The 26,674-nt window shown below is 36.0% G+C and overlaps 1 protein-coding gene across 5 annotated transcripts in view; it reads right to left on the bottom strand.

The window, feature by feature from the left end:
• The window catches only part of LOC106662781 (UPF0769 protein C21orf59), a 150,341-nt gene that overhangs the window by 42,888 nt on the left and 80,779 nt on the right, over positions 1 to 26,674 (bottom strand). For 2 of the 5 annotated variants that reach the window (XM_014387099.2, XM_014387101.2), the window contains exon 2: positions 25,369 to 26,360. The exons of 1 other annotated variant lie outside the window; for it this stretch is intronic. In XM_014387099.2, the coding sequence (XP_014242585.1) occupies positions 25,369 to 26,315 (947 nt within the window). In that variant the 5' untranslated portion in view covers positions 26,316 to 26,360. Of the gene's footprint in view, positions 1 to 4,336; positions 4,458 to 25,368; positions 26,361 to 26,674 lie in introns of those variants that run through there. 2 more of the 5 variants (XR_001339960.2, XM_014387104.2) reach the window with 2 other exon arrangements.

Here is a 26,674-nt window from a genome sequence, read left to right as displayed (position 1 = left end):
TGAGAATCCACAGTAAACCAGGGTGCCTGGTCATAACTGGTCGAAAGCATGGAATATTTATAGGAAGACATCAATACAGTTTTCGCTCAAGAGAAACGGCAATAGTGTCCACACACAAAACACCAGTTGCACCGTTGATTGAAGTGAGCTGAACTGAAAATATAGGACTGTAAGTTTTTTGCATTCTCAACAATAGGGATTAATCCTTTAAGGATGATTTTTTCAAGGATTTTCCTAGAACGGAAAGGAAACTTATAAATTATAGGACGATAGGAACTAGGAAGTTGGACTGGTCTGTTAGGTTTCATAAACAGTTTTGTTAGAGCGTATTTCCACTGAATTGGGAAGTAAATCATCTAAAGAACTGAGTTGTATATGTATGTCAAGTAACGCAATCCTTTTCTACGTAAGTTTTGCAACAATTTAGTAATTAGGTCGTGTCCTGATGCTGGCAGATTTTTTATGGTGTATTGTTGACGGACTGATTGCTTTAGTTGGCAATGAAAATTATAGTGGTACACGACAAACAAGTTTTGTTCAACAGGGTTTTGGAAGGAAACCGCAACAGAACCAGGATTCTTCTGGCTGGATTCAACAAACACTATGCAGCTACTGCTAGTAAGAAGAGGAGAGTGCAGAACACATTTTATGTTTTGTTTAAAGTTCTATTTAGGTATTCTTGCAACTAGGAGAGGAAGCCACGAGCTAGATCCTACACTAAGGAGCCGCTGGCAAAGCTATGGAACTATGGACAAGCTGAAGCTGGTCGGTGAGTATAAAAAAAAAGATGGCACAATAGATCTATTCAGGTCGAGGTGCAAAAGGCTGTGTAGCCGCCTTTTTTATCCCTATTCCTATCCCTTGTTCAACAGTCCATGCGTCCATCTGGTCATAGATGTCATTGTGCGATGAATATACATAAAAAAAATTGCGCGAAAACGTTCGTTTTTTCCGGGTCAGTTCTAATCCAGAGTAACAGTCACGGCGTGGTTCTTGTAAGATAGTATCTTCCTGGAACTGCACCAAATACATTTATCTTTAGTCATCAGAGAAGAGGTGTATTGCGATTGTGTGCTGATTTAAGTCCGCGAAGTTCTTTTTTCAGAAGTTTCGTAAGTCTCGTGAAAATAAGTACGAGTGAAAAAGAAACCAACGACAATAAACGGACCAAGAAAAGTGATCAGTTCGAATTTAATCAAAACCACGTTTCAAACCAGTTAAAGATATTTTCATTTCAAATTTTTGTGATGTACGAATATTTAAAAAAATGCAGTTTTTGACTATTTCCGTTTCTTCCAGTTTACACGAACCGTAATTAAATCCAAACTATTAAAAAGGGTCCAATTCGAATTTCGTAGTTGAAAGAGGTTTGAATGAGCCAGGGAGAAAGAAGTCCCGTCATCGAACCATTCAAACAGAAAGAGTTCGGATTAAGCCGTAATTAAATTAACTTAATGGAGAGTGGAGTGGGCACATCCTCGGAATGCCCCTTCCAAAGAAAACAAGGATCTAAAGCAAAAACTAAAAGAGCGAAATAAAGAAAAAGTTAAAACATAGAAGGCAAGAAAATAAACAATTGGAGACAGACACAATTCATGTTGCTTGTATTAAAATCATTAATAATCTTGATCTCGGTATGGTATGGACGAAAAAAAAAAATTATTCATCCATTTACGTTTTAGTGGTCAATTGATCAAGTTGCTTCTTTTAATAAATTATTCTTTCTATGTAAGGTCTTGGTTGAAATAAAAAAAAATTAAAAATGGCAAAAAGAGGGAAAATTCGAACGGTTGTAGGTTGAGATGGAGAGTTGGTGTCCGAGAGGATCGAAGTCACGAAAGCTGAAGTGATAGAGCAGCGGCGTATTGAGCCGAAGGTCGTAGGTTCGAATCCCGCTCGTCACATTCACTTTTTTATTTCAACCAAGACCTTACATAGAAACAATAAGTAATTAGAAAAAAATGAATTTTGATCTGCTAAGCTTTCAACTTATTTTAAGGTAATCCGGGGTAAAAAACTTTAAGATGTCTAAAAATTGACATAATTAAATTGTAAATAATCGGTTTCAAATTTCTTTGAACAGTCAGTCTCAACATTTGTCAAGGACTGTAATAAACAATGTATATCAAAATCAAACGTTTCAAACATTTTTTTAAAAATAAGGACGACTTATTTCAAAAATTTGTTGCATTAAGAGAAACGTATTGTATGCAAAACTGACTTTCTCACAAAGGGACCGAGGCTGACAAAGAAAATCGGGCTCCAACAACCCCGACTCAGAGAATCTCCGAACCGAGAAATAAACCATAGAAGAATTCGGGGCACGTCCACTTCTTTTAACTCATCGTCATTCAACAGAAGGAGGCAATGGTTCTTAGACTACGTTACGAATTTTTAAAGAATCATTCCGGTTCTGCATTGCATCATTGGCATATTCCAACTCGAACAGGACCCAGAGAAACGAGGGCGGAAAACATTTTCTGATTCCGATTCGTTTGTCTTTCTAACTATCATCAATCTATTCACAAAACGTTCTGATTATTGCATAAATTCTGCAGTCGAAGTTTGTTGAAGTTTTGATGTTTATTATAAATCGATTAGGTTTCGTGGTCCGATTGACCAAATAAATTCAATTAATTAGTCTTTACGTAAGGTATTGGTTGAGATAAAAAAGTCAGCGTCACGAGCGGGATTCGAACCCACGACCTTCGGCTCAATACGCCGCTGCTCTAACAACTTGAGCTATCGTGACTTAGATCCACCCCCACCTTTTGAATTTTCTCGCTCGTGACACTGACTTTTTATCTAAACCAATACCTTACTTAAAGGTTATGATGTTTGTTGATCGACGTGCAGATAACCTATGTAGGTCTATAATTTTATATAGATGTCTATTTTCACCGTCAAAAATGTAGTATGCTGGCCATTTGCTCCATAACCTTAAATCCAAAACGCTTTTACAATTGTTTTCAGTCGTTTTTCTTCATTCTTGGGAAAGTATATATAGCATTTTATTATATTAATTGTATGTTACTGTGTATTTATTTTAATTTGTAATAAAATATGCCCTGATGATGGCACTATAAGGTGGCCGAAAGCTCGTTGAACCCAGAAATTATCTTTTTTTTTTCGCCTGTCTAATGACCACTACGAAGATTGGAACCCTACAGTTGTTGAAGTTCACTGCAAATCAATAACAATTCTCCCAAAACATAAACTAGAGATGTGAGCTTGTTGATATTCAGTAAAAAAAAAAACCTGCACATCAAAATTTACACATAGGCAAAGGCATATAGACCAAAATTAGACTAAACTCCTATTTACTCAAAACAGTTAAAGGCTAGATGAAAAGCACATAAGGGACTCCCTAAAAGAAAATCAACTTCACGCCTACCAAAAAGTACATCAACAATTGACCTCATGAAGTATTGACGTCTCTTCACAGGTCATCCAAACAACAAATACAAATCATAACCAAGACTATTTTCACTTATAATTTACTAGTTTATTACTATTACTAATATTTCTAGTAAGTAGTAAATATGTGAGCAATTTATCATAAAAAAATTTGTATATTTAAAAAACAAAAAATTGAAATAGAGGCTATATTTTAAAAAGGTTTAATCCGAGCAACGTACGGTTGCTGTTCGCAGGGAAGAAATGAATCTGAACCTGCCAGTCGGCCCGTGAATATTCATGAGTACCGGGGCCCGGAGAGGTCTAAAAGCTGAGATTACTCTCATAAAGCAAATGGATTAATGAGGGGTTCTATCCAGCATCGGCGATTCGCATTTCAAAAGTACTTTTGTCAAATGTTCCTGCAGCGTATTTTTAACTAGTAACAACACTTGACAAGGTACATATTCTAAAAATGAAGACTATTAGGTTTTCGTGCATCACTATTTCACATAACACAAACAACAGTTATTTATTTACATTTTGAAGCCTGGTATTCATGCCAACACATATATACGTATATGGACTTGACTACAGATGATTCTGAATGAGGGGGGAAGTAAATTACGCGGGCTTTGGTACATGCTCATAATGACAACCTTGAAAATACAAAGAATAGCAAACACTGATTAATAATAAAGATAAAACGAGGTATAAATTACTTTCATTGTTTATTGAACCTGGTGAGTGGTGTGAAACATTGATGAGATGCCTTTTCTAACCGGTAAGGAAAAATACCTCTTAGAAATCGATAGAGGAAGGATTTTCTAAATGGGATGGATCTCAATGCATAACTAAAATATTCTTTTGTCTTCTTTTACATCCAGGCTTTCGGGTTTTTTTATATTAAGTATAACGACAATCCACGACGCTTTCTCACCTCCGCTGGCGGATCCACCGATTCGAGGCTGTTTCCTCGTCGTCGGGCGCCAATTGGAGCCTACCCTTCCATCTTCATTGTGCTAAAAGCAGCCAATTGTTTCGAAGCGGCGGAGCCAAGGCTGTGGAAAGCAAACAGAAAAATAAACCCTTGTGTACAAAGGTGGTCAATGTACGAACACACAACAACAAACATTCCAAATATGTATAATTTAAAAGAAAAAGTTTGGTCAAAACATATAACACTCCAATTTTATGTTCAGCATGCTAAATCCCGTCTAAAGATTACGGTTGGTATTCAAGGCGATAGTCGTCCGGTTTTAGACAAAACCGAATTTTCGACCCTACATCACGAAGAAATCCAGTGTACCGTCTGGGTTTCGAAAAAAATATCGCCAAAAAGAATACAATCTCAATAATTTGTCAATGATTTGTCATGGCACGCAACAAAATTGTTTGATTTAAACAACCCACAAAAGTCTAAACCAAAAAATCAAATTCACAAAACACGTTTTTAACATAATATATTTTGCATAATTGGTAAAGAAACTTTTTCTGTGAATATATTTCGCATAATTCGTCAACACTTTATAATTTTAAGACCTTTAGACATACTGTTTTAAACAAATTGTCGTAAATAAAACGATTTCTCTAATTCAATTTAGCAATAAACTGGATTACCACAAAATTGGCTGATGAACAACACGAAAAGGCAACCTAGGAATTTGTTCTAGTAAACTTTGAGGATACTTGAACTTTCTACACGTCACTTTAGATATTCTTTAGTTATCATTTTGTCAGGTTTGTCAATAGATACTGGTTTAAAAGAAAAACAAATTGTAAATAATAGAAAGCATTTCACTTGTCCAGTTTTGCAGTCATTAGAAAACCAAAAATTGGCTGATGAACAGCAGAAAATGTAACTTAAGCAACGAACAAAAGCCAGGTCATAAAATACTTTTTAATTGTAACATATTAGCGTAATTGGTCATGTTTTAACTGTTTGGAGTTGAAAAAAATCAGTCGTCATAAAGAATAGAATTTCATTAATGGATGATTTTGCCATGACATGACACAAAATTGTCTGATAAAAAACTCAACAGTATAAACTAAAAAGCAATTTCACACACACACACACAAATTTTTTTTATTATAATATATTTTGTATAATTGGTCAATGAAACTTTTAATTGTAACAGATTTTGCATAATTAGTTAGCATTTTATAACTTCAGCGATACAATTACATGCTTCTTTATAAGTTCTACTTTTTTAATGACTTCCTTTGTTATTATAACTTTGGGGCGACTTATACTTATACACGTCGCTTTAGACTTTCTCTAGTTGCATTTTGTTTTCAAGATTTATTCATTGTTAGTGATTTAAAAGAAAAAATAAATAGTCATAAATAAACGACAAAATTTCTCTTATGATTAGCATACCACAAAATTGGGTGACGAACAACACGAAGTGCTAATCTAAGAAACGAACAAAACGTCGGTCATAAAATCCTTTTTAACTGTAATATATTTTGCATAATTGGTCAAAATTTTCTAATTTTTCTGCCACATGTAAAACATGCTATTTTATACAATTTAGTTTTACAATTCCGTCAAAGGTTAAATGATTCCTATATAACATTATTATTTAAATCTATAATCAACTAATTTTTGGATGGTGTCCGCCCTGATTTTGTGGAAATCCATAATAAGATTATGAGTAGGAAATAGAACTATTGTGGAAAAATTATTTTCTACCTATCATCCCATAATCAATTATTTTGAATCAGCATACAACAAAATAATTGGCTGATGAACAGCACGAAAGCCTAAACCAAGGAAATTCGCAACAAACGTTTAAATTATTTATAGAGTTCCTCTACTATTTTTTCAATTAGATTATGATGAATTATAGTAAAGTTTTTAAAAATGTCTTAATTTAGAACTATGTAAAAAACACCTATTAGTCATATAACCATCACAAATAACAATGAGTCATATTATAAGAAAGCCCTAGAAATTTTTAAAGCATCTTCTTGGAGTAAAAGAAAAATTCACTTTACTGATCTTATTGGTTTCTTTGTAACATAAAAGATATACAATTTTCTTGAATTTATCTTTCTTTTTCATGGTTAGTAGTCGTAAAAATGTCTATGTTGACGTTCTTATCACACGATAAGGAGTAGACAAGTGTAGTTGTATGTCGGTCGAATTGTCGCGAGATACTTCAATGTCTCCAACTAGACTGACCTATATTCAAAGCTATCGATTCTTTTGGTTTAGCCATTTTAGTCCACCCGGTTGTTTCGATAATATCTTGTTTCACTGCGACCCTAAAAGACTAGTTCTGGATTGGGTCAACAAACTTAGGGAAGTTATGAACAAAAATCGTTAAAATAATATGAAAAATGCTGTTTTGGTCTGTCTAGTATACTTTTGGTTTGTTTGCGTTTCGGCATTTCAACTTATTAAGTAGTGCCTTGATTGCTTTTACTTATTTACATATTATTTAGAGGTTCATAAAATGTGTATCGTTCTTACATTGTTCTTTCGGCGCTTTTAACATATTTTTTAACAAAGCAAGAACAGGCAAACTGGAATGAACTAAAAAAACCAAATTACAGGTTCATCTCTTCGCTAGTTTAGACAGAACCTAGTTCACTTTAAGTTGGTTCACGTTAAAGTACAAATTTGATATATTGAAAGTAAATCTTTGAAATTAAGGCGAGAAAGATTGGTTGAGGTATAGCCTGCATCTACAGCCAGTACAGCAACAACAAAGGGTGTTCAGGAATACAGTCAGGAAGGTGAATTAACTATTCACTATTATAATAATCCCGATTGATTATCAGGTATTTCATCGTCGGTAAAGAATACAGCCATAAGGGGTTAGGGACAAGATAAGACACTTGACAGGAAACTTGATTGGAAAGGTCATATTAATAACATATACATGAAAGGAACCATATGTAGAAGAATTGTCGGTAAAACATGGGGCATCAAACCATGGGTAGCCTAATGGCTATATACTGCAATTATTCTACCTAGATTCTTTTTCGCAGCTTTAGTGTGGTGGAAAGGTCTAGAAAATAAAGGGAACAGTAACAAATTAAGGTCATTTCAATGACTAGGTTGTTTGATGATGACAGAAGCATTTTCAACTACACCCACCTAGCACTTGAAATCATAACCAATACCAAACCTCTACCCATTGAGGTTAAGGTCAGAGCACTAATCAGATGCCACAGATTAATTAGCGAAGGCAGCTGGAATCATAAATGCAATAACATAGGTCACTCAACAATCTCACAACTATTGTTTAAGGTTAACGGCCAATTATTAAGCGTTAGTGATAAAAAGATTAAAACCCCTTCGGGGAAAAAGTACTTTCAGGTAGCCACCCCTTGTAAATATAGTTGAAGTTTGGATGATGACCATCGCAACATAGACTGCTACAAAGATGGATCACTTATCAAAGGTAGAGGGAGTGGTGCTTATATNATATATATATATGTGTATATATGTGTGTATATATATATGTGTATATATATATATATATATAGGGACAAGATGCTAGGGAAAGAATGGAAATGTGTCGGGCGAGGAACCATGTTGATTAAAATATATCTTTCGAATTGAGCAAAAATTTTCAACTCCCGTCTTCTCGGCTGACTACAATTTTAAGAAGCAAGGACTTAAATTTTTTAAATATTTAAGATTTCCCAAACAGTTAAGTAACACAGATGGTCTTAGATCCCTCTACTTCAACTCAAGCAGGTCTCCTGTGGAAAAAAACAGGTAAACCCTGATTAGGATGAAGGCAACATAACTTTAGCGAACCCTTATACTTTAGAATCAGGACTGCAAATTGGCACACCCTAAAGCAAGCTAAAGCGAAATTGAACAAATGGATGGAGAGAGAAATGATCACACACAGGACTAATTCCCCAGGTGCAAAATAAAAAGGTTTCCAAACATTTCCACCAGGAAAACAAAACTATACTCCTATTTCTGAAGGCAGGAATTGGAGAAAATAATAAGCCTAAATACTGGCCACTGATCACATACAACCTTAAAAAATCGTAAAACAGAAGCAGACTCTTTTCTGAAGCAAGATCGGAACCAGACGGTGCAGCGTTAACTCGAAAGCATTCATTTGCGTTTATTCACTGTAAATTACTCAAAAGAAGAGTTAATAAAAGCTCAAAACGTCAAGAAATGAAATGTATAGTTTTTTAATTCTTCTACACCTACGTCCCTGACCGACCTCCATTGAACACTTAGAGAATATTCAACCCGTGCTCATCCGGTAAAGTGAGTTATCTCGAATTTGGGAACCATACTGAAAAAAGACGAAAATATTTCGGGTTGTCAGAAGTTTTCACCACTAATGATGTTGTGGTTCCAAGAATCCAAGGTTTCTTTGGACCTTGTCGACTCTAGGTTTATCGATATACCAGAAGAGGCTTTACATAGAAGAAATAAAGCACGTTGGTCAAAATTGACCCCTTGGTTTCCTTAAATTGATTAAACTGTCAAGAGTTCTTTTCGCAAGTCTTCAATAATCTTAGAGTTTAATTTCGTTGTAAAATGTTTTATGTGATATTTTGTTATGGAGCCCTGAGATCTGCATATCCAATGTCATGTTGAGAAAATGCAAAACAACAGAAATGATTAATATAAGTGCAGAAATGAAGTTAAAAAAATATGGTAAATAAACATAGCGACTTACAAAAAATAAAATAAAACAATAATTTAACCCGGGCTCACTCTTCCAAATGAAAGAGTGACTCCCTGCGTTAATTTAAGTAAAGTTGGAACTGTAACTACGGCGGGTCTGGAGAGAATCCAGGTGCTGTGGATAACTTTCACGCTCCATAAATTAGCAAACTGGCCTTTTGTGAATAACAATTGTACACCTACCACTTGAGTTGGCTGTCGTCGAAATATAAATATTCCAATTAAAAACGTACAAAGCCGAGCATGGATCGATCCCGAGTCCCGAAAGGGTTATTTCGAGGGCCGCGAACTGCGCTTTTTGAGAGACGAATATAGGTTTCCGGGTGCAACTTATCGATCTATCAGCTCTTCTTTCGAGGCCACTCCTCGAGACACAACGATCCCAGACTATCACTCATCACACTTGCGTGCTGAAAAACGACCGCCGCCACTCCTCAAACATCTCGAGGGTTTGTCAAAATATTTATAGTGAGGAATTGTTAGATAACAATTTATTCGAAATTGTAGGGGGCGTTTTTTAGCTCTTTATACAGTTCATAATCTGCAATGATATATTTAGCCTGAGCGTATTGATTGAATTAGTTATTAGGCTTATAATCAGATTATGATGAGCCTTATTTCGGTCAAAGGGCTCTTATTAGAAATTTGCATGAACCAATCGATTTACCTACACATTTCTATGTTTTTCAATAAAATTTATGTCTCGTATTACTTAGAAATGTTATTTATTTATATTGTAATTTAACAGTAATCTCAAAAGAAGTGTAACAGTAATTGTATACAATGAATGATAGCACTGGGGATTAACTCTCAGATACTGGCAGCTTTAATTTCTGTTAAATTGTGCTGCAAATCGGATGGGATTGAAGAGAGAAAATGTATTTAAGGAAAAACAACACCCAGATGAAAATACCAAAATCATCAACAACCCGGCCTTACTTCAAATCTACTACTTTCTTCTTTTGTCATGGCAGAATTGTTAAAGTCCATGTTTAATTGATTAAATATTCTTCATCCGAAAAGCCCGTTTGGCGATTAAAACGTATGGATAATGTGTAAAGTCGCCTAATCTGCCTATGGCAGAGATAATCATGTTAACGCACATAAATCCACTGGCAGTTTGGATTTTCAGCCAATTAGAGGCCAACATCGCCACGTTCTCGCATAAGATCATAACGCTGTTAATACGCGACATGTAATAAAATAATAATAAAATAAATCTTTCTTTATTAACTTATTAATTATTAGTGTAATTTTGGTTGAGATTTTATGAAGGAAGAAGTTACGGAAACGGGCAAGCCTGTATCGCCAATCGTGAACAACATTTAGAGAATAAATTGACATAAGTAAATTTAAAAAAGGATAAATTTCATACAAAATGTCCAGTAAAAAATATTTTGACATGGTTTATTCATCCGAACAAAAAGGTTCGTATGGACCATGGTCCGGTTCTCAACCTTTTTATAGATATTCAACATTTCATGTTTTCTTGAACTATCTACGGTTTACGTCATAAATCTACTCGTAGCTTGGAGAAATCCAACAAAAACATTGAAAAGAGCGTTAAATTTCGTTTAAAAAGCCACCATTCTGGAATTTTCGATTTAATTTAAAAAATGCTAACTTTACAATTTGTAAAAAACTAAATTTGTAACCTCATTGGAAAAATTAGTGGTAGAGCTTATCAAATTTCATAACAACTTTTCGGTCGGTACGCCAGGTAGTCCTATGTAAAGGAAATTCCAATGGAAAATTGGAGTGAAATAGAACATATCGATTGGCGAATTAAATCAAAAGGTTCAAGATGATGTAGTAGCCGGAGAGAGAAAGAAAGAAAGAGAGAGGGAGAAAGAGGGAGAGAGAGAGGGAGAAAGAGGGAGAGAGAGAGAGAGGGAGAGGGAGGGAGAGAGAGGGAGTGAGAAGGGTGAGAGGGGAGAGAGAGAAAGAGGGCGTGAGGGGGGAGTGGGAGAGAGAGGGGAGAGAGGGAGATGAAGAGAGAGAGAGAGGAGAGAGGGGAAGAGGGAGAAGATGAGAGAGGGGGAGAGGGAGAAGGAGAGAGAGGGGAGAGAGAAGGAGAAGGAGAGGGGAGGAGCGAGAGGGAGAAGGAGAGGGAGAGAGAGGGGGAAAGAAGGAGAGCAAAAAAGACACAAATAAAATAATCAGTAATCAGATGTACGATAAATATGGATTATTAAATTAAGGATAAGTTACAACAAGAAACAGAAATGATTTACTCAGACCAGACTACTTTTATGGACATAAATCTAGGAAGTTTTATTACCAAATTTTTAAATAAAACAACTGCTTATCTAGTTTCAGCCTAATCTAGGTATCTCGAATTAATAAAGTTCAATATTCTCGTTATCAAGTATAATTAAGGCAAGCAACCGTTTGCGATTTATATAATATATATAAGATATAGCATTTGTCGCCGAGAATCAAATAGATTTGATTTTTCAAATAGGAGGGAAAATTCAAAGGTGGGGTAGAGATGGGAAGTTGGTCCCCGAGTGGAACGAAGTCAGGATAGCTCGAGTGGTAGAGCACCGGCGTATTTAGCCGAAGGTCGTGGGTTCGAATCCCGCTCGTGACACTGACTTTTTATCTCAACTAAAAACCTTAATTAATTGAATGATATTAATTGGTCAAGCGGACCACGAAAATTAGTGAATTTATAGCAAAGAATTGACAAATTATATATTAAAATCTTTGTCTTTGAGATGAATTTCCTTCCAATAATGCACGAAGAGAATGAGTAGTTTACAGTGTATAAAACAACAAGCCAATTAAACAATTTACTCAAAGTAAGCGAACTGTACTTACTGTTTGGTAAAGAAAGATATTTCGACAGGTTTGATTTGTCAAAGACTAGGGCAGCAGTAACGCAAAACTGGCCAAACAATTCAACAAACATAACCTCTAATCCCAATAAAATTAGAATTTTGGTTCTGTGCCACATAGAACGTCAGTGATAAACCTAAAAAAATTATCGTAGAACCAGAATTATAAGAAATTAAGACAGATCATGAGAAAAAGAAGGTTGAATGGTACTGGGGACTTAGCCATACCATTACACTTTGTGTACCATTCAAAATGTAATTTATATGTGCCTTCTTTTTAAAATAAAAAGTATTTAATCAAAATGATACCGGGGATTGCATTTAACAATCATTGACCGCTTTTCTGCCATTTTTTCAATCCCATGTGACAGCCTTAGAAAAATTCTTCTAGGGAAATTTCAATTTTTTGAATGTAAAAAAAGTAACCTGACTGAGCTAGGTGTGTACTATATTAGGAGAGGCAGCCCAAGGTCCTTGGTCGACAAGTTACCTAAGTTTTAATAATTGTTAGATTCGTGAGGAGCTGTCAAGAATGAGGAAGTTTAGAAAAACACCCTTTTCATTTTTTGCCTACGTTTCGACCTTTATTCGGGCATTATCATCACCGCATAAAGTTTGGTGTTTACTTATGGTGTCATATTGGTGCTGTGTGAAATTGTTGTGACACAAGTTTATCACACACAACGCTATCAAAATTTTAAAGAACAAATATTTTTCAAGTAAACTAGGTCATAAAATTTTGTTCGTTAAACTACTATGAAATTTCGTTTTAGGACCTCTAGAGACCCCTAAATGTAAATTTTTGAGTAAATTTAAATTTATCGGTTTTTTAAACCCCCCTCTAAAAGTGTGATAAAGTGTATAATAAACCATATATTTATTTCAATCTACGTAAAAAAATGTTGTAAAATGACATATTCTCATTGTAAAGACCAAATATTAAAAAAAAATCTCATTTCACCAATTTAAATAAACAAAATTGTCAGAGGCGCATTCCAATCGCTCCCATGATCCATCGGGTTCCCTATCGATAGGGCGTTGCAAGAAAATAAAAACAAAAGGGCATTCCGAGTTGGGAGCTCCATGAAAGTACTTGCTATCATCCGGTGAGTCAATTCCCTTTTTTTTCTGTGAAAAGAAAATCATTTCCCTTTCCATCTTCTGGGAGTGCGCCCGCTCCTTTCAAAAACAAAAGATAAATTTTTGTTTAATAAAATTATTAAAATAGGTTTTAAAAGAGATTTATATATTTTATTCATGCTAAGAGATGCAACTATGTTCATTTTTCCTGTGGTTTCATTCTTTTCATTTTAGTTCAGATCAGTTTCTTATTTTATTTTATTTTTATAATAAAAAGCAATTTTTTTATGTTCCAAATTTTTGTTTATTTCTTTTCCTCTTTAAATTTTGATTTGTGGGCATACTTGAAGCACAAGTCATTTTGGAACTTTCAAATATCATTTATATCATAGATGATTTGAGTAAGGAGAAAGCAGTAGAAATAAAAATATTAAAAAACGGAAAATTTCAACTTTCCAAATGTATTTTGGCGAAACCAGGGCTTATTCACAAGAAGTAATGGATTCGTGTCTGATACTTTGAAATCACATAAAAAAGTTTGGCTCAAATCCATGACACACCAACCTGGTCGACCCTTGTGGGACTTTATTGAGTCTGTCTGCTTGTATATAAACTAAGAAAGATAACATCAATTATGGACAAACATTAAATATCATTAACGTCCTGGGAACACGAGCATAAACCTTTAACTCTATTATCTGAAGAAAACCGTCCAACTATCAAGATTTAGCAAGTATTTTAAATTCAATTGAAAAATAAGGATTGGATTGTTGTTTCCCCGCAAAGCGGGAATACTTTTCACGTCGGGTTCAGAGACCTGTAGGTTTGCGCCTTTTTGCGCTCTGCCCTTTAGCTTTTCACAAGAAATTAGATGATTTGAGACAAACGCGTCACGTGATTGCTCGGGTTTTTTGACGAGTGCAACGTTCCCACGTCTCGAGTACCTCGGCCAGGTTGTCACGAGATACTGTAGTTTGATGAGTTTTAACCGTGTCGGTGCGAGGGTTTATTGACTCCAGGGGCCATTTCGCCCTAACCACCCACGAAGTTAAGTGCCTGTAAAATGCCAAACGATTTTTCCACTAATCACCTGGATTTAACAATTAATGGCGTTTAAAACCGATATTTTGTCTAAGTAGGGGGCTTGATAGAAGGATCAGATGCGAAGGTGGAGAAGATCAAGAGAGACACACTATTGCTTATTAGACTGAAAAATCCAGGAAGTTTTTTGCTTTAACACAGTACCTTACTGTACCCAATTGATTATCAATCAAGCTGTAAAATTCTGTTCACGAGAACACTAGGTTCATTCACCCCGAATATTCGATATTCGTCGGGGCGGAGTTAAACAACCGCTACCAGTATAATCATTAATAATTTTTCAATTAATTAAAGTTTTTAGTTGAGATAAAAAAGTCAGTGTCACGAGCAGGATTCGAACCCACGACCTTTGGCTAGATACGCCGCTGCTCAACCACTTGAGCTATCGTGGCTTCGATCCACGCGTACACTAACTTCCCATCTCAACCCCACCTTGTGAAATTTCCCTCCTTTTTGCCATTTTTCATCAAGGTTTTTTTATCTCAACTAAAAACCTAAATTAATTGAAAAATATTACCTGGTCAAGCGGACCATGAAAACTAGTGAATTATTAATAGCCAGTGTAAAAATTAATAATGGCTTTAACTCATACTTTTATTTGTTCAAAATTATCGAAGCTATTTTCAACGATAAAACAACGTACCTATAAATGTTTTTTTGATATAGAAAGGTCCATAGAACTACGTAACATCTCAAAGGCTGATCCAATTTTGAAAAAGGTATCGTTTTTCGTGTAATTTTATGTAGATGCCCCTTTTAGAATACAGCAAGGGATATGATACAAAACCTGAGCATAGGTTCTCTCAAATCACTTTATTCAATATATTCCTAACATTTAAAAAAAATTTCTCAGGTTGGCAAATGTTTTTCATGTATTGATAACTGGAGAGAAAAGACTTATAAAATTGTTCATTCAAGTCCCGGAAATTATTCAATAAAATAATATAAATTAAATACAGTACGACGAGTCGTGTCCTTTTGCCAAAATTGACCTCCAAGCCATTTTCTTTAAACAATATTCATCTAATGATAAACAGAATTTCATAGTTAATAACATAAACCACTTTAATAAAATATTATTATTTTATTTTTATCGTGATAAGCAGCCCTATATTTTAATTTTTTGTTTAATGAAATTACTAGGTTTACCAAAGAAAAATTCCAAACTGGTCGATTGATTACAATTGAAAACGTCGACACGCCAGGTATAAAAAAAGGCAGAACAAATCAATAGATGACCCTCGATTCTATTTTATTCTTAAACACTCCATCTATTTTCTATTAGGCATATGGAAAGAGTTTCTCCCTTTTACATAATAAAATTTGGAATAAATAAAATTACTTCCCTTCTATTAAAATTATTGCATTTAATAAACCATATTATAGTTTTTTTAAAATATGACTTTTCTTTAGATGAATTTTGGCCCAAATATTAACAATTTCGTACAGCATGCCGTCAATGAACATTCTTACATCATTAAATTTTATGTTGGTACGCAAAATACATTGCCAATCAAAAAAACCGACCACTTAGTTTTTGCACGAAAAAATGGCCAACATTGGCAATACGTACTTTTTAAGCGTTTTAAGTCACAGTCAAAATTTTAAACAATATGGTCTTTTCAGATGTTTTCCTAGCTTCAGCAATGGCTTCAATCAATCAAATTCGAAAATTCGGAAACATTCAATTTTTGCACGTTTTACAAAAATTCACTAATTTCGTGGTCCGCTCGACCGATTAATATATTACAATTAATTAAGGTTTTTAGTTGAGATAAAAAAGCCAATGGTACGAGCGGGATTCGAAGTTCTTATTTATCTCAACTAAAAACCTTAATTAATTGTAATATATTAATTGGTCAAGCGGACCACGAAATTAGTGAATTTAATGAATTAAAATGAAGTATACTTCACTAAAGCTCTCCGTGGCCATTTCATTTGTCGCCGAGAATCAAATTGAATACACGACATTTGAAAAATGGCAAAAAGGAGGGAAAACTCAAAAGGTGGGGTTGAGATGGGAAGTTGGTGTCCGAGTGGATCGAGGTCACGATGGCTCAAGTGGTAGAGCATGGTGGGTTCGAATCCCACTCGTGCCATTGACTTTTTTATCCCAACTAAAAACCTTAATTAATTTTTACAAAAACTTCAAATGATTACTAATGAATGACTGAGGCTAGGAAAACCTTGAACAAAGCCATCTTGGTTGTAAAATTCTCTAAAAAATGAGACCTAGTGGTCTGTGACTTAAAAGACTGAGAATATAAGCATTTCTAAAGTTAGCTATTTTTCCTGCAAAAACCAGGTTGTTGTTTTTTTGGCAGTTTAGATAACTATGTCGTAAAATGGAGTTCTTTTCTAAATTATATAGGTTTTATATTAATATTATGATAACGCTTTTTGAAAGAGGCGTTGAAGTTTCTTGTCATCTGCACGCTTGGATTTCATCGGGAACGAAATCATTTTAAAATTCGATCTATACTGGTATCGTTTCAAAAAGTTAAAACCTCCGTCCCAATACTTGTTCTACAAGCGGTAATTATTCAATAAACTAGAATTTATGAAAGCTAACACCGCGAAGAAATTTACTCTGGGCAAAATTCCGATGCAATCGTGTCACTGTAATTTGAATAACAAAACTTTCGAGTGGTAGAACAATATCTTGTAATCAAAAGGGATATGTTCTTGTATGTGTCACACATTATTAATGTATTTAATGTATGTAAAATTATGTCATTCATTTATCAATTACAGCTACAATATTACATATACTTTCCTAAAGGTAGGAGTCCTGGCCTCATCCCCAATGTACCTTTAGGAAAGTATATTTAAACTGAGACGGCTGATCAATCACCAAAGAAAATACAATATTACATTGATATTGATTTCTTCACATTTTAGAAAAAACTTGCTAAACAGTTTGACGTTTAACTAGTTTTCAATCCATCACCGTCGTATGACTATAAACTTCTGGAAGGATTTAAGGGATTTCTGTTTGAGAAGATGGAGAGAGCCAAAGGAATGCACTGAACAGTAAACTCTCTGTGTAACTTTTGTAATCCGAATTTGCCGATCCTTTTACAAAGGAATAACAAGACCTGCAAGCAGTACAGCGTATGAAAAAGCATTTGCAAATATAAAAGACATTAGACGGAAATGTTTCGATTCTGTTTTGGTCTCGGGGGCTTGATAGTACAACGAAGTTCAAGCCCCTAAGCCAATATGGTGTATCTCTCAACTGGAATATTTACTTTGTCCCTAAAAGTTCCTTATACTGTTAACTTATAGTTTTTGTATTCATGTGAGAATTCCAGTTAATTTTGCTGTTTAGATATTTATAATAGATCTCTTGGCTATTGCGGTTTCAGCCTACATAGAAGGTTTAGAGGAGTTGTTGACGAGATTAGTTACTCCCTAAGACACTAAGCCAATATGAACCTGATGTTCCGCAAATGGACTTTTTATTTTGACCTCCCAGTAGTTTTTATAGAATATCGACTCAGTTAAGTTCTAATATGTTCAGTCTAGTGTGTGCAGATTTCAGACACCAAGGTAGCAAACCTGCACAATGGAATAGTGTCTCATAAGGCCGTCTATACACGGAGTTTCTCAAAATAAGGTAAAAGTAACCCGGCTTCCTTTAGAGTCTTTCATGTTCGATCTCCTGCAGCTGGGATTGGAAAAAATGGTATTCTTGAATACTGCATGGAGATGAGAGAATGTTATCGGTTCGGTACGTTGATTGTTTTAGCGGGCAGGAAAAATGGATCTAGGATCTTAATGAAATTCGCATTTACATTTAGAATCTTGGTATTCAAAATTTTATAAAAATGTCTATCAGGTTTTCTGCCTTTATGTCCGATAGTCGTAAGTTTAAAGCGGGGAACACACTTACCCGATGCAACTCTATGCGACGCTACCGATGCTACCCGACGTCCTATCTCGTTTTGGTAGGGTGTGCACATCTATTCGAAGTCAAGCGCACGTCACGTACAGTCAACAGCGTATATCACAATAATCACTATCACAATCGCAAGGCCTCTTTTGTTCTTAATGCACTATTTTGAGCAAAACCTTGTATTAAATTGTTAGGTAAATTTAGTTGTTTTAATTAAAGTTATTCCGGTGTTTCGATAAATTTTCTGCGTAACCATCATAATTAAATAACTCTTATAGAAACTCACGAATTTTTGAGCTCATTTAATTTGGTTCACATTAAAATAAGCATGTTGTAGTTAATGTAACGACAAAAATAGGTATACATAGTTCGATATAAACTACAAAAAATATGTGTATCTGGTTCTGATGCTACTAGACGAAAATGGTGTAATTTTATGAGCAACCATGTAATAAATTGTTAGTTAAATGTTATGAACAAAGCCATGTAATAAATTGTTAGACAAATTTTATGAACAAAACCATGTAATAAATTGTTAGTCAAATTTTATGAGCAAAACCATTTAATAAATTGTTAGTTAAATTTTATGAACAAAACCATGTAATAAATTGCGAGACAAATTTTATGAACAAAACCACGTAATAAATTTTATGAACAAAACCATGTAATAAATTGTTAGTTAAATTTTATGAACAAAACCATGTAATAAATTGTTAGTTAAATTGTATGAGCAATCCATGAAATAAATTGCTAGTTCAATTGTATGAGCAAAATCGTTTAATAAATTTTAGTTAAATTTTATGAGCAAATCCATGCAATAAATTGTTAGAAATTTATTGTTTCAATAAATGGTATTCCTGTGTTTTGCTCAATTTTCTGCCAAATCATTAAAATTTATTTTTTTTAAATAAAAACTAATGAATTTTTGAACACGCTTAATTTGGTTTGTATTAAATAAGTATGTTGTAATTAATATAACGAAAATAATACATAACTAACGACTTTGAAATAAAAATATGAGTATCCGGTTCGTTTGTCTTCCACTGTACTCGATGCTACTCGATGAAAATCTGGACCGTGGGGATCTTGGTATCATCGGGTAGCGTCGCGTAGCGTGACATCGGGCAAATGAGCACGGGGTAATACAACTTCATGGAAAATTGGACTTTGGATTTTCGTCGGGTAGCATCGGGTAAGTGTGTTCCCCGTTTAACATTGGTTAATAAACTACTACATAGTGTAATCAAGGACCCCGGGCCTATTAGTATTACTATTCTATTAACAATCTCCAATACATAATTTGCAAAAGGCGTCGCCCGAATATTGCTTTTAAGTATTTTAGAACTGTATATAAACGGTAAATGATAAGCTCGGTTTGACTGTTGCCTCAGCGGGCGAGGCCGGGGGCGGTAATGACCCGACCTCCCGGCGCCACCACCCGGCCGATTTATAAGGAGAAACCGGGGCAAAAACCAGCACGGCGTGTTAAAGCACTACTTAAGTCGCGCTTTACACGGTTTTGACCATCCGTCGGATTGAGCCGACAGATCGACTTGTGCTGTGCGTCGGATGTCCCGGAGGGAATATCGATTTGAAAGGGTTCAATAAACCTAAGGGCAAAAGGTGAATTGTAATCAAAAAGGTTCAGAATGGAGTTGTTTTTTGCTATGGAGGGTAACGCCGTTACCTGGTAGAAGGGTGCAGAAACCGCAAAGCTTACATACAAAATCATATTTTTTCGCCATTCTAAATAACAATGACCAAACTGATCGATAAAAAAATTTATCTCTAAAAATACATAAAAACAAATGTAGCAGTATTCCCTCCCAACAATCAATTTATTACAGATCAAAGACTTCTTACAGGCAATATATTTTTTTTTAAATCTGTCATTTTTTAGTGTCGAAGTCGAGTTCTGCATAGGCCGTTTTGTCGATAGTAGCCGCTGAATATTTCACGCCGGGTTTACGTGTCTGCCTGCTCGAAATTCACAACAAACACGCACCCCGTCACCCCCCCCGCAAACCGTGCCAGCATTTCATTAACATATCACGATTTTTATTCCAGGGGGGCATTCGTATTTGTGTGAACTGAATTAATTAAAACGACCTCGCCAGGAATTTGAGAAGGACGCAGTTAATTATACGGATCGATTATCCCCGGAGATGTGAATTTATAAACAATATCATGTCGCCAGGGCTGATGAAATTAGAATAAGGAAATTTCATATACTTGTGCGCGGGGGGCTTTGAATTTATGCTGAATGTCCTACTGCATTGCGTGAATTCTGTTTTAATATAATCTAAATCTTACAATTTTGCATTTTTATCCTCATGTTTCTACCGTCTGTGCAATGTTTACATTTTCCCAAGGATTAACGAAATAACATTCTAACATAAGAAGCCTTCCTTTTTTCCAAATTTGCCTAATACTAATATATTCAATTAAATATTGCTAATGTTCTTATATTGCCATTGAAAATCCAATGAAAATATGTATAAATTTAATGTCCGAGTGGTTCGAGGTGACGATAGCTCAAGTGGTCGAGTAGTGGCGTATCTAGCCGAAGATCGTGGGTTCGAATCCCGATCGTGACACTGACTTTTTTATCTCAACTAAAAACCTAAATTAATTGAAATATATTAATTGGTCAAGCGGACAACGAAAACTAGTGAATTTAATATAATTTTAATGTCCATTTTTTACTGAATGCCGAATGTATTGATTCATGAATTTATTAAGCAAGAAGAGCCTCGTGGACCCGCTAATAAATAAGACAAAAGAACAGTTACAAGGGACCGACGCAGTTGAGAAGAAAATCGTGCTGGCAAAACGATGGTCACATAGGGATAGCCGGGAACGATGAAGCAGACAGGGCCAAAGGAGCCGCCGGAACTTCACCCTCGACGCACCCCAATCTGAAGGAGAATGGGAAAACCGCATGATAAAAATAGAAATAACCCTACCAAAGCAGTGGCAGGTTAAAAAAAGTCGGTCCATGGTTCACTGAGAACAGATCGAAAAGGGAAAAGGCCAAACTGACAAGACTACGCCAAGATCATGCAAGAATATCTGACGAGTACCTTCTGGCTGGAAAGAAATTTTCACCTGTAGAAGGCTTGATGTTTTTAGGCAATATTTTGATATCGTCGAACCTGTGAGTAGTCTTGGGGTCATAGCAACAGGCAAAGATCGCTGTTTGGGTACCTCAGTATAAGGGTTTTTAAAATGTATATAAGTCTTGAGTATGTCTGTTTTTTGTTCTTTTTTTGGCTGGGTGACTGGGGCTTCCGACATCTAGGTCATTTCAGCCCCCAACAAATTATATATTCTATTTACCCTTTCAAACACTACATTCATACAAATAAATACATTCATGCACATAAATACATCCATACAGTACACTCATTCCGTTTGGTCGGTGCAGTACATGATATTCCTCCACCGACCTGCATGCAATAACAAAACTAATATAGATTGGGGTCGATGGAGTACTTTTATAAATATTCCGTCATCGACCCCGAACACACACTCATACGCACTCAACGTTCGAAGGGTGATGATGACGTTATATTTCACCCTCACCCCTCGCCTTTCACGCTAATAAATACATGCACTCAGACATATAGACACACAACACATAAGACATATTATATACAATAAAAAAAAACAGTTTCCCCTAAAAAGCGGAACAGGGGACCCAGAAACTCGCTGCAGTGCTCGAGCAACATTTTCAGATTGGATGGCATGCCTATACGCTCCCTGTTGGGAGCCAAAACATAACATGTTTCCAGAATGTGGGACACATCGAGCAATCTTTTTCTGCATATAATGTTTCGGTTGTGTTTGTATTAATTTATTAGAATGAATGTAATTCGAATACTCGGAGTAAGGGGGAGTGAGTGACGTCTGGAGAGTAAAATAAGTTATTAGCGAGAATGTAGTAGGATCAACCCAATGCCGAGGAATAGCGAGTACTCAGAGGGAATGAATGTAACCAGTATGTGTAGGGGTGATTGTATAAAGATTTAAGATGTTATTCAAATTGTTTTTCTTTATTTTTAATTTAATATGGTGGTAAAAATATTTTAAATCTAGAAAGTTAGTTTTTTTTAAACTAAACACGCCATTCAATTTTATGCCAAAGATTTTAATTGCTAATGGCCCTGGCCCCTCTTCAGAGCGCAATATTTAGCTGCATGAAACTCACCGGTTAGCAAAGTTTGCAATTCGGCACCATTTTTGAGCGGATGATTGATCTTACTAGCCGATTTGCTATTTGACATGAAAGCTAATCTTGCTTTTCTACCCTTTGCTCAAATACAACTGAGTACTCAATTGCGAAGACTTCAGCCTGGAAGATACTGGTAATTTGTCATTTGTGAGTATTTGATTCCAGGACCGAACATTCCAGTTCTCGACCGTTCTCGCGTTCCAGATCCATTAGTGTACCAGCAGATGGTGGATGTATATCCATCGTATGTTTTATATCTAATATGTACTTGACCATCTGTACAAATGAGAGGACAGCATTTTTGATATCGACTTAGTTTTCATTTAAAAGCAGAACGTCAGTAGCAGATCGAATCGCTTAAAAGGCTACAGGTTGTTATAGAACGCTTAGTATAATATAATAGTATACATGTAGTACCTAATAGTAACATTAGTAAAACACTTAGAGGGACTGCGATGACCTCAGCCGTTTTTTTGTCGGCTCATAAACATCACACATATTATTATCATTAAGCGATAATGAATTCAATTCTACAAAAAAAAAGCTGTTGAGTTTTATCCTCGCTACTTCGAGAAAATGAAAAGGAAGAAAGAACATCTAATGAAAAGTTAAGAAAAAAGTATATTAATACATTATTTTGTTATTAATATATTTTACTACGATTAAAATGAAACAGAATAATAGAGTGGTAAAGAAATGCGAATCGCAGGGACATAAAAATTAATAAATCAATGCATTTTGCATTAATTAATTAATTGTAAGACGATGACATACAAAATGCAGGCGTAAAAGGCCAATAAAGCCTGAAACGGTATATTTATAAACTTCGCGTCGACAACTATGTCTTCCTCAATACAGTAATAAAACTTAACTGACCTATAAACTACTGTCCTCTTAGGAAAGGAGTGCCACAGGACAGTGTGCTCCATCCAGGACCATTCCTGTACCTCATCTACACCACGTATCCCGACTACACCCGCAACCCTTCTTGCATCCTTTGCAGGCGACATAACCGTGCTTTCCTATTGTACAATCATGCATTTGTCTCTGAAGAGCTCCAGGCCCTCGTCCGACGAATAGCCTTTTAGCCTAGCTAGCTTTTAGCCTACGAATAGCCGAGCAAATTTTGTATATAAAAATTAACGAAAAGAAATGCACCCATTTAACCTTTATCCTCCAAAGCAAAACCTCTTACACTATATTCCCTAATCACATTCCTAACCTTAATACAGACTGAGTACACTACCTCGTTTCTATCTTCACATACGCTTAACCAGGAAACATTATAAACAAAAAGACAGGAACTGAACATACACTTCGGACTTCGCTATAAAGTATTTCGACGACTGACCCTATACAAAACATTTCTGAAACCGATTTGGACCTACGGACTAAAACTTTAGGGCACCGCAAAACCTACCAATATCAAGGAATTCAGTCATCCCTCCACAACACTTCAATATATTTTTGCAAATAAATTATTCCCCACCAAATTTTCTAAGTTCCACGTTAACTCTCCACTCACCAAACTCACTAGCCCAATACATGTCCAACATAATTCATCCCTATAATCCTGTCAGACGACTAAAGCGAGATGACCCAGGGACCTCTTAGAAAAAAGGACAACTCTCTTTTATTAGAAAAAATACAGTAATTAAACGTACCTGATATACTAAACAATTAAATATGTACGTAAATAAGTAATTCATAAATAATTGTACCTGCTAGTCTTTTATCCGATTTGGAGGAGTCCAATTATTTTCCAATTAGAATTTAATGATAAATTCGATGAATTCATCATAATTATAATAACACTGACAAGGGAGAAAAAATTATCTATTAAATGGCAAAAAAACGGTTAACTTCAATTAATGTTATCTTTCAACCCCATTCTATTTGTTATTTATTTAAAATGGTAGGTACATCCATAATTATCGAAATTACTGATCAACCCTTCCCCCTCTATAGTATGAATAAGGAATTCGGCGAGATTTTTCAAAATAAATTTTAATAATAACAGTACCGCCAATCCTAAGTATATATCATGAACCAGTAACTGCAAACCTGCAAAAAAGGATATTGAAATGGCAATATCAGGAGGTTATCAATTACAAACAAGAAACACGAAGAGTTCAAACTTAACTGCAAGATAAGCGTTAACACTTTATTCTTCAAATTTTGCTTATCGTTTTTGGGGTAATGCATCAAATACTTCTAACGATAAGCGATCGTCGAAGATCTATCAGTTAGGCATAAGAACTAGAATGTTTTGTCAATCAATTAATTAAGGTTTTTAATTAAGATAAAAAAGTCAGTGTCGCGAGCGGGATTCGAACCCACGATCTTCGGCTAGATACGCCGCTGCTCTACCACTTGAACTATCGTGACCTTGATCCACTCGGACACTAACTTCCTATCTCAACCCCGCCTTTTCAATTTTCCCTCCTTTTATCAATATTCATTAACTGGGATTGGGCCACTTCCTTGCAGGCATTGTTCCTCGCACTCGGTAATTTGAACAAAATGGGTCTTAAGCTGGGAAGAATAGTGAATTAAAATTAGGAAGCCGTTTCCTTGGATCGAGATAACGAGCTTTTCCTAACGACCGAGGAGCAACTAGTGTTTATTTTCTCATAGTACAACCTTTTAATTTTTTAAACGGTATTCCTACCCGGGGCCATGTAGAATTTTTCGACTTTGGCTGTGAGATTTGGTTTAGACGTCTTATCTCAACATACAAAGACTTGATTTATCCTGAAACCGTTACACACAGGCATTTAAAAATGGAGTGTGTTCCATACGTTTTGGCTATTACGTAAATGAGGTCATTGTCGATACATAAGAACAGAGGTATTTTTATTTAAACGTATTGATACTCAATGTAAAAATGTAATGCATTATACATAAGAGAAGGAGTACATAAAAAAAACTATAACTAAAAGCACGTCAAAACTTAATTTTTGCTTTAATAAAAAAATAGTTATGATTCAAAGTAAATCATTATTAGAATGATTATCTACTTGACAGCTAATGGACAACGGAAATTTGAAGAGAATGATAAAAAGCACGGGTCGTGCACGGTGCACATGAGTTTGAAAGCCGTTTAGAGTTATATAACCTTTCAGGGAAAAAAACGACTCACCCATTGATGGAATTTGTGCTGAGCGGTACGCTGTCCGTAAAGATGCTGTCTCTGCTGATGTCATCCGCCATAGCGACTTTCAGCTGGTGGCCGAAGCTGGCGAGGTCTTCACGGAACACTTCCGAAGCCGGGGTGAGCGCCCCTGAAGTCGGCGGCGGCACTGGTGTGAGAAGAGGGAGCGGTGTGCTCTCCTCGGCCTCGCCGTCGAGCGGTGTCGGCTCATCGTTGTAGATGTAGAGGTAGGCCATGGCGAGATAGATGATGGACACGATAAAGGACGGGATGGGTATCGCCATGGCGTAGACCAGGTTCATGTAGACCTGCCACATGTCCAGATCGGTAATGACCAGACCGGGCTCTATTCTAGAATAATAACAGGAAAAGTTGGCCCCTTCCTCCTTGTGCTTCTGGACCCAGATGGTACAGTTGAGCATCGGCGGGTATCCGCAACCCTTCACGTTCGGGTGCAACTTGGCGCCGATGAAATACCATTCGGAGCCGTTCGGGGCGAAACCGTGCACCGGACCGGTGGCGACCTCGTCTTCGATCAAGTCCTGCGGAACGGTGTCGTAGCCTTCGCGATAGTCGTAATCTCTGATCGCTCTAGGGACCCGACCAGCCCTGTCCCCTACACCCCTCTCAGCCCTGTCCACCTTGTAATTGACTCTTATCTGCGTACAAGTGAAAACATCTTTTGTACAACCCTCTTTGCAGGACGTCCACGAACAATTCGACATCCCTTTGTTGTGGATAGTTTCTATAGTCTGACACGTCACTGGGGTTTCGTCGAACTCCATAAAAATCGTCGTGAAGGCTGGCTCGATGACGAAAGGCACGAGGAAGAGGAAGGCGAACAGGCTAAAAGTGGCGAGGAGGATGAAGCTGGCAGTGACGTAGAAGAGCAATTTCTTTTGGAGGGTCTGTTGGTCAGGAGGCTGTTCGGCCATGGTCGGTAGAGGCCACTCACTACCTCGCCTCCATTACCTGCAACACTGACCTTTCTCCTTCATTTACACATCCAAACATCCATCAATTTAAAAATCAAAGCACAAACATCGATAACAACAACGACAACATCAAGTACGAGTTCAGACACAGAAAGTACCCGATGGAAAAAACATTCCAATGTTTTTTTTAAATCACAAACGTAAATTTAAAATAAATTTATAATGGGTTTGAAAAACGTTCTTCCATTGGCACTGCTCACGTTTTCTTCAAGAAAGAACAACGAATACGAGAAGGCAGTTCAAAAGCATGCAAACACGCCAAAGGTCTAAAGTCTCGATCCTCTGCTCATCTTCTTTTC

This window comes from Cimex lectularius, unplaced genomic scaffold, assembly GCF_000648675.2.
Source record: "Cimex lectularius strain Harlan isolate CLEC.00 unplaced genomic scaffold, Clec_2.1 scaffold45, whole genome shotgun sequence".
NCBI lineage: Eukaryota > Metazoa > Arthropoda > Insecta > Hemiptera > Cimicidae > Cimex > Cimex lectularius.
Note: the sequence above shows the minus strand (reverse complement) of the source record. Positions and strands in the feature narration are given on the sequence as shown.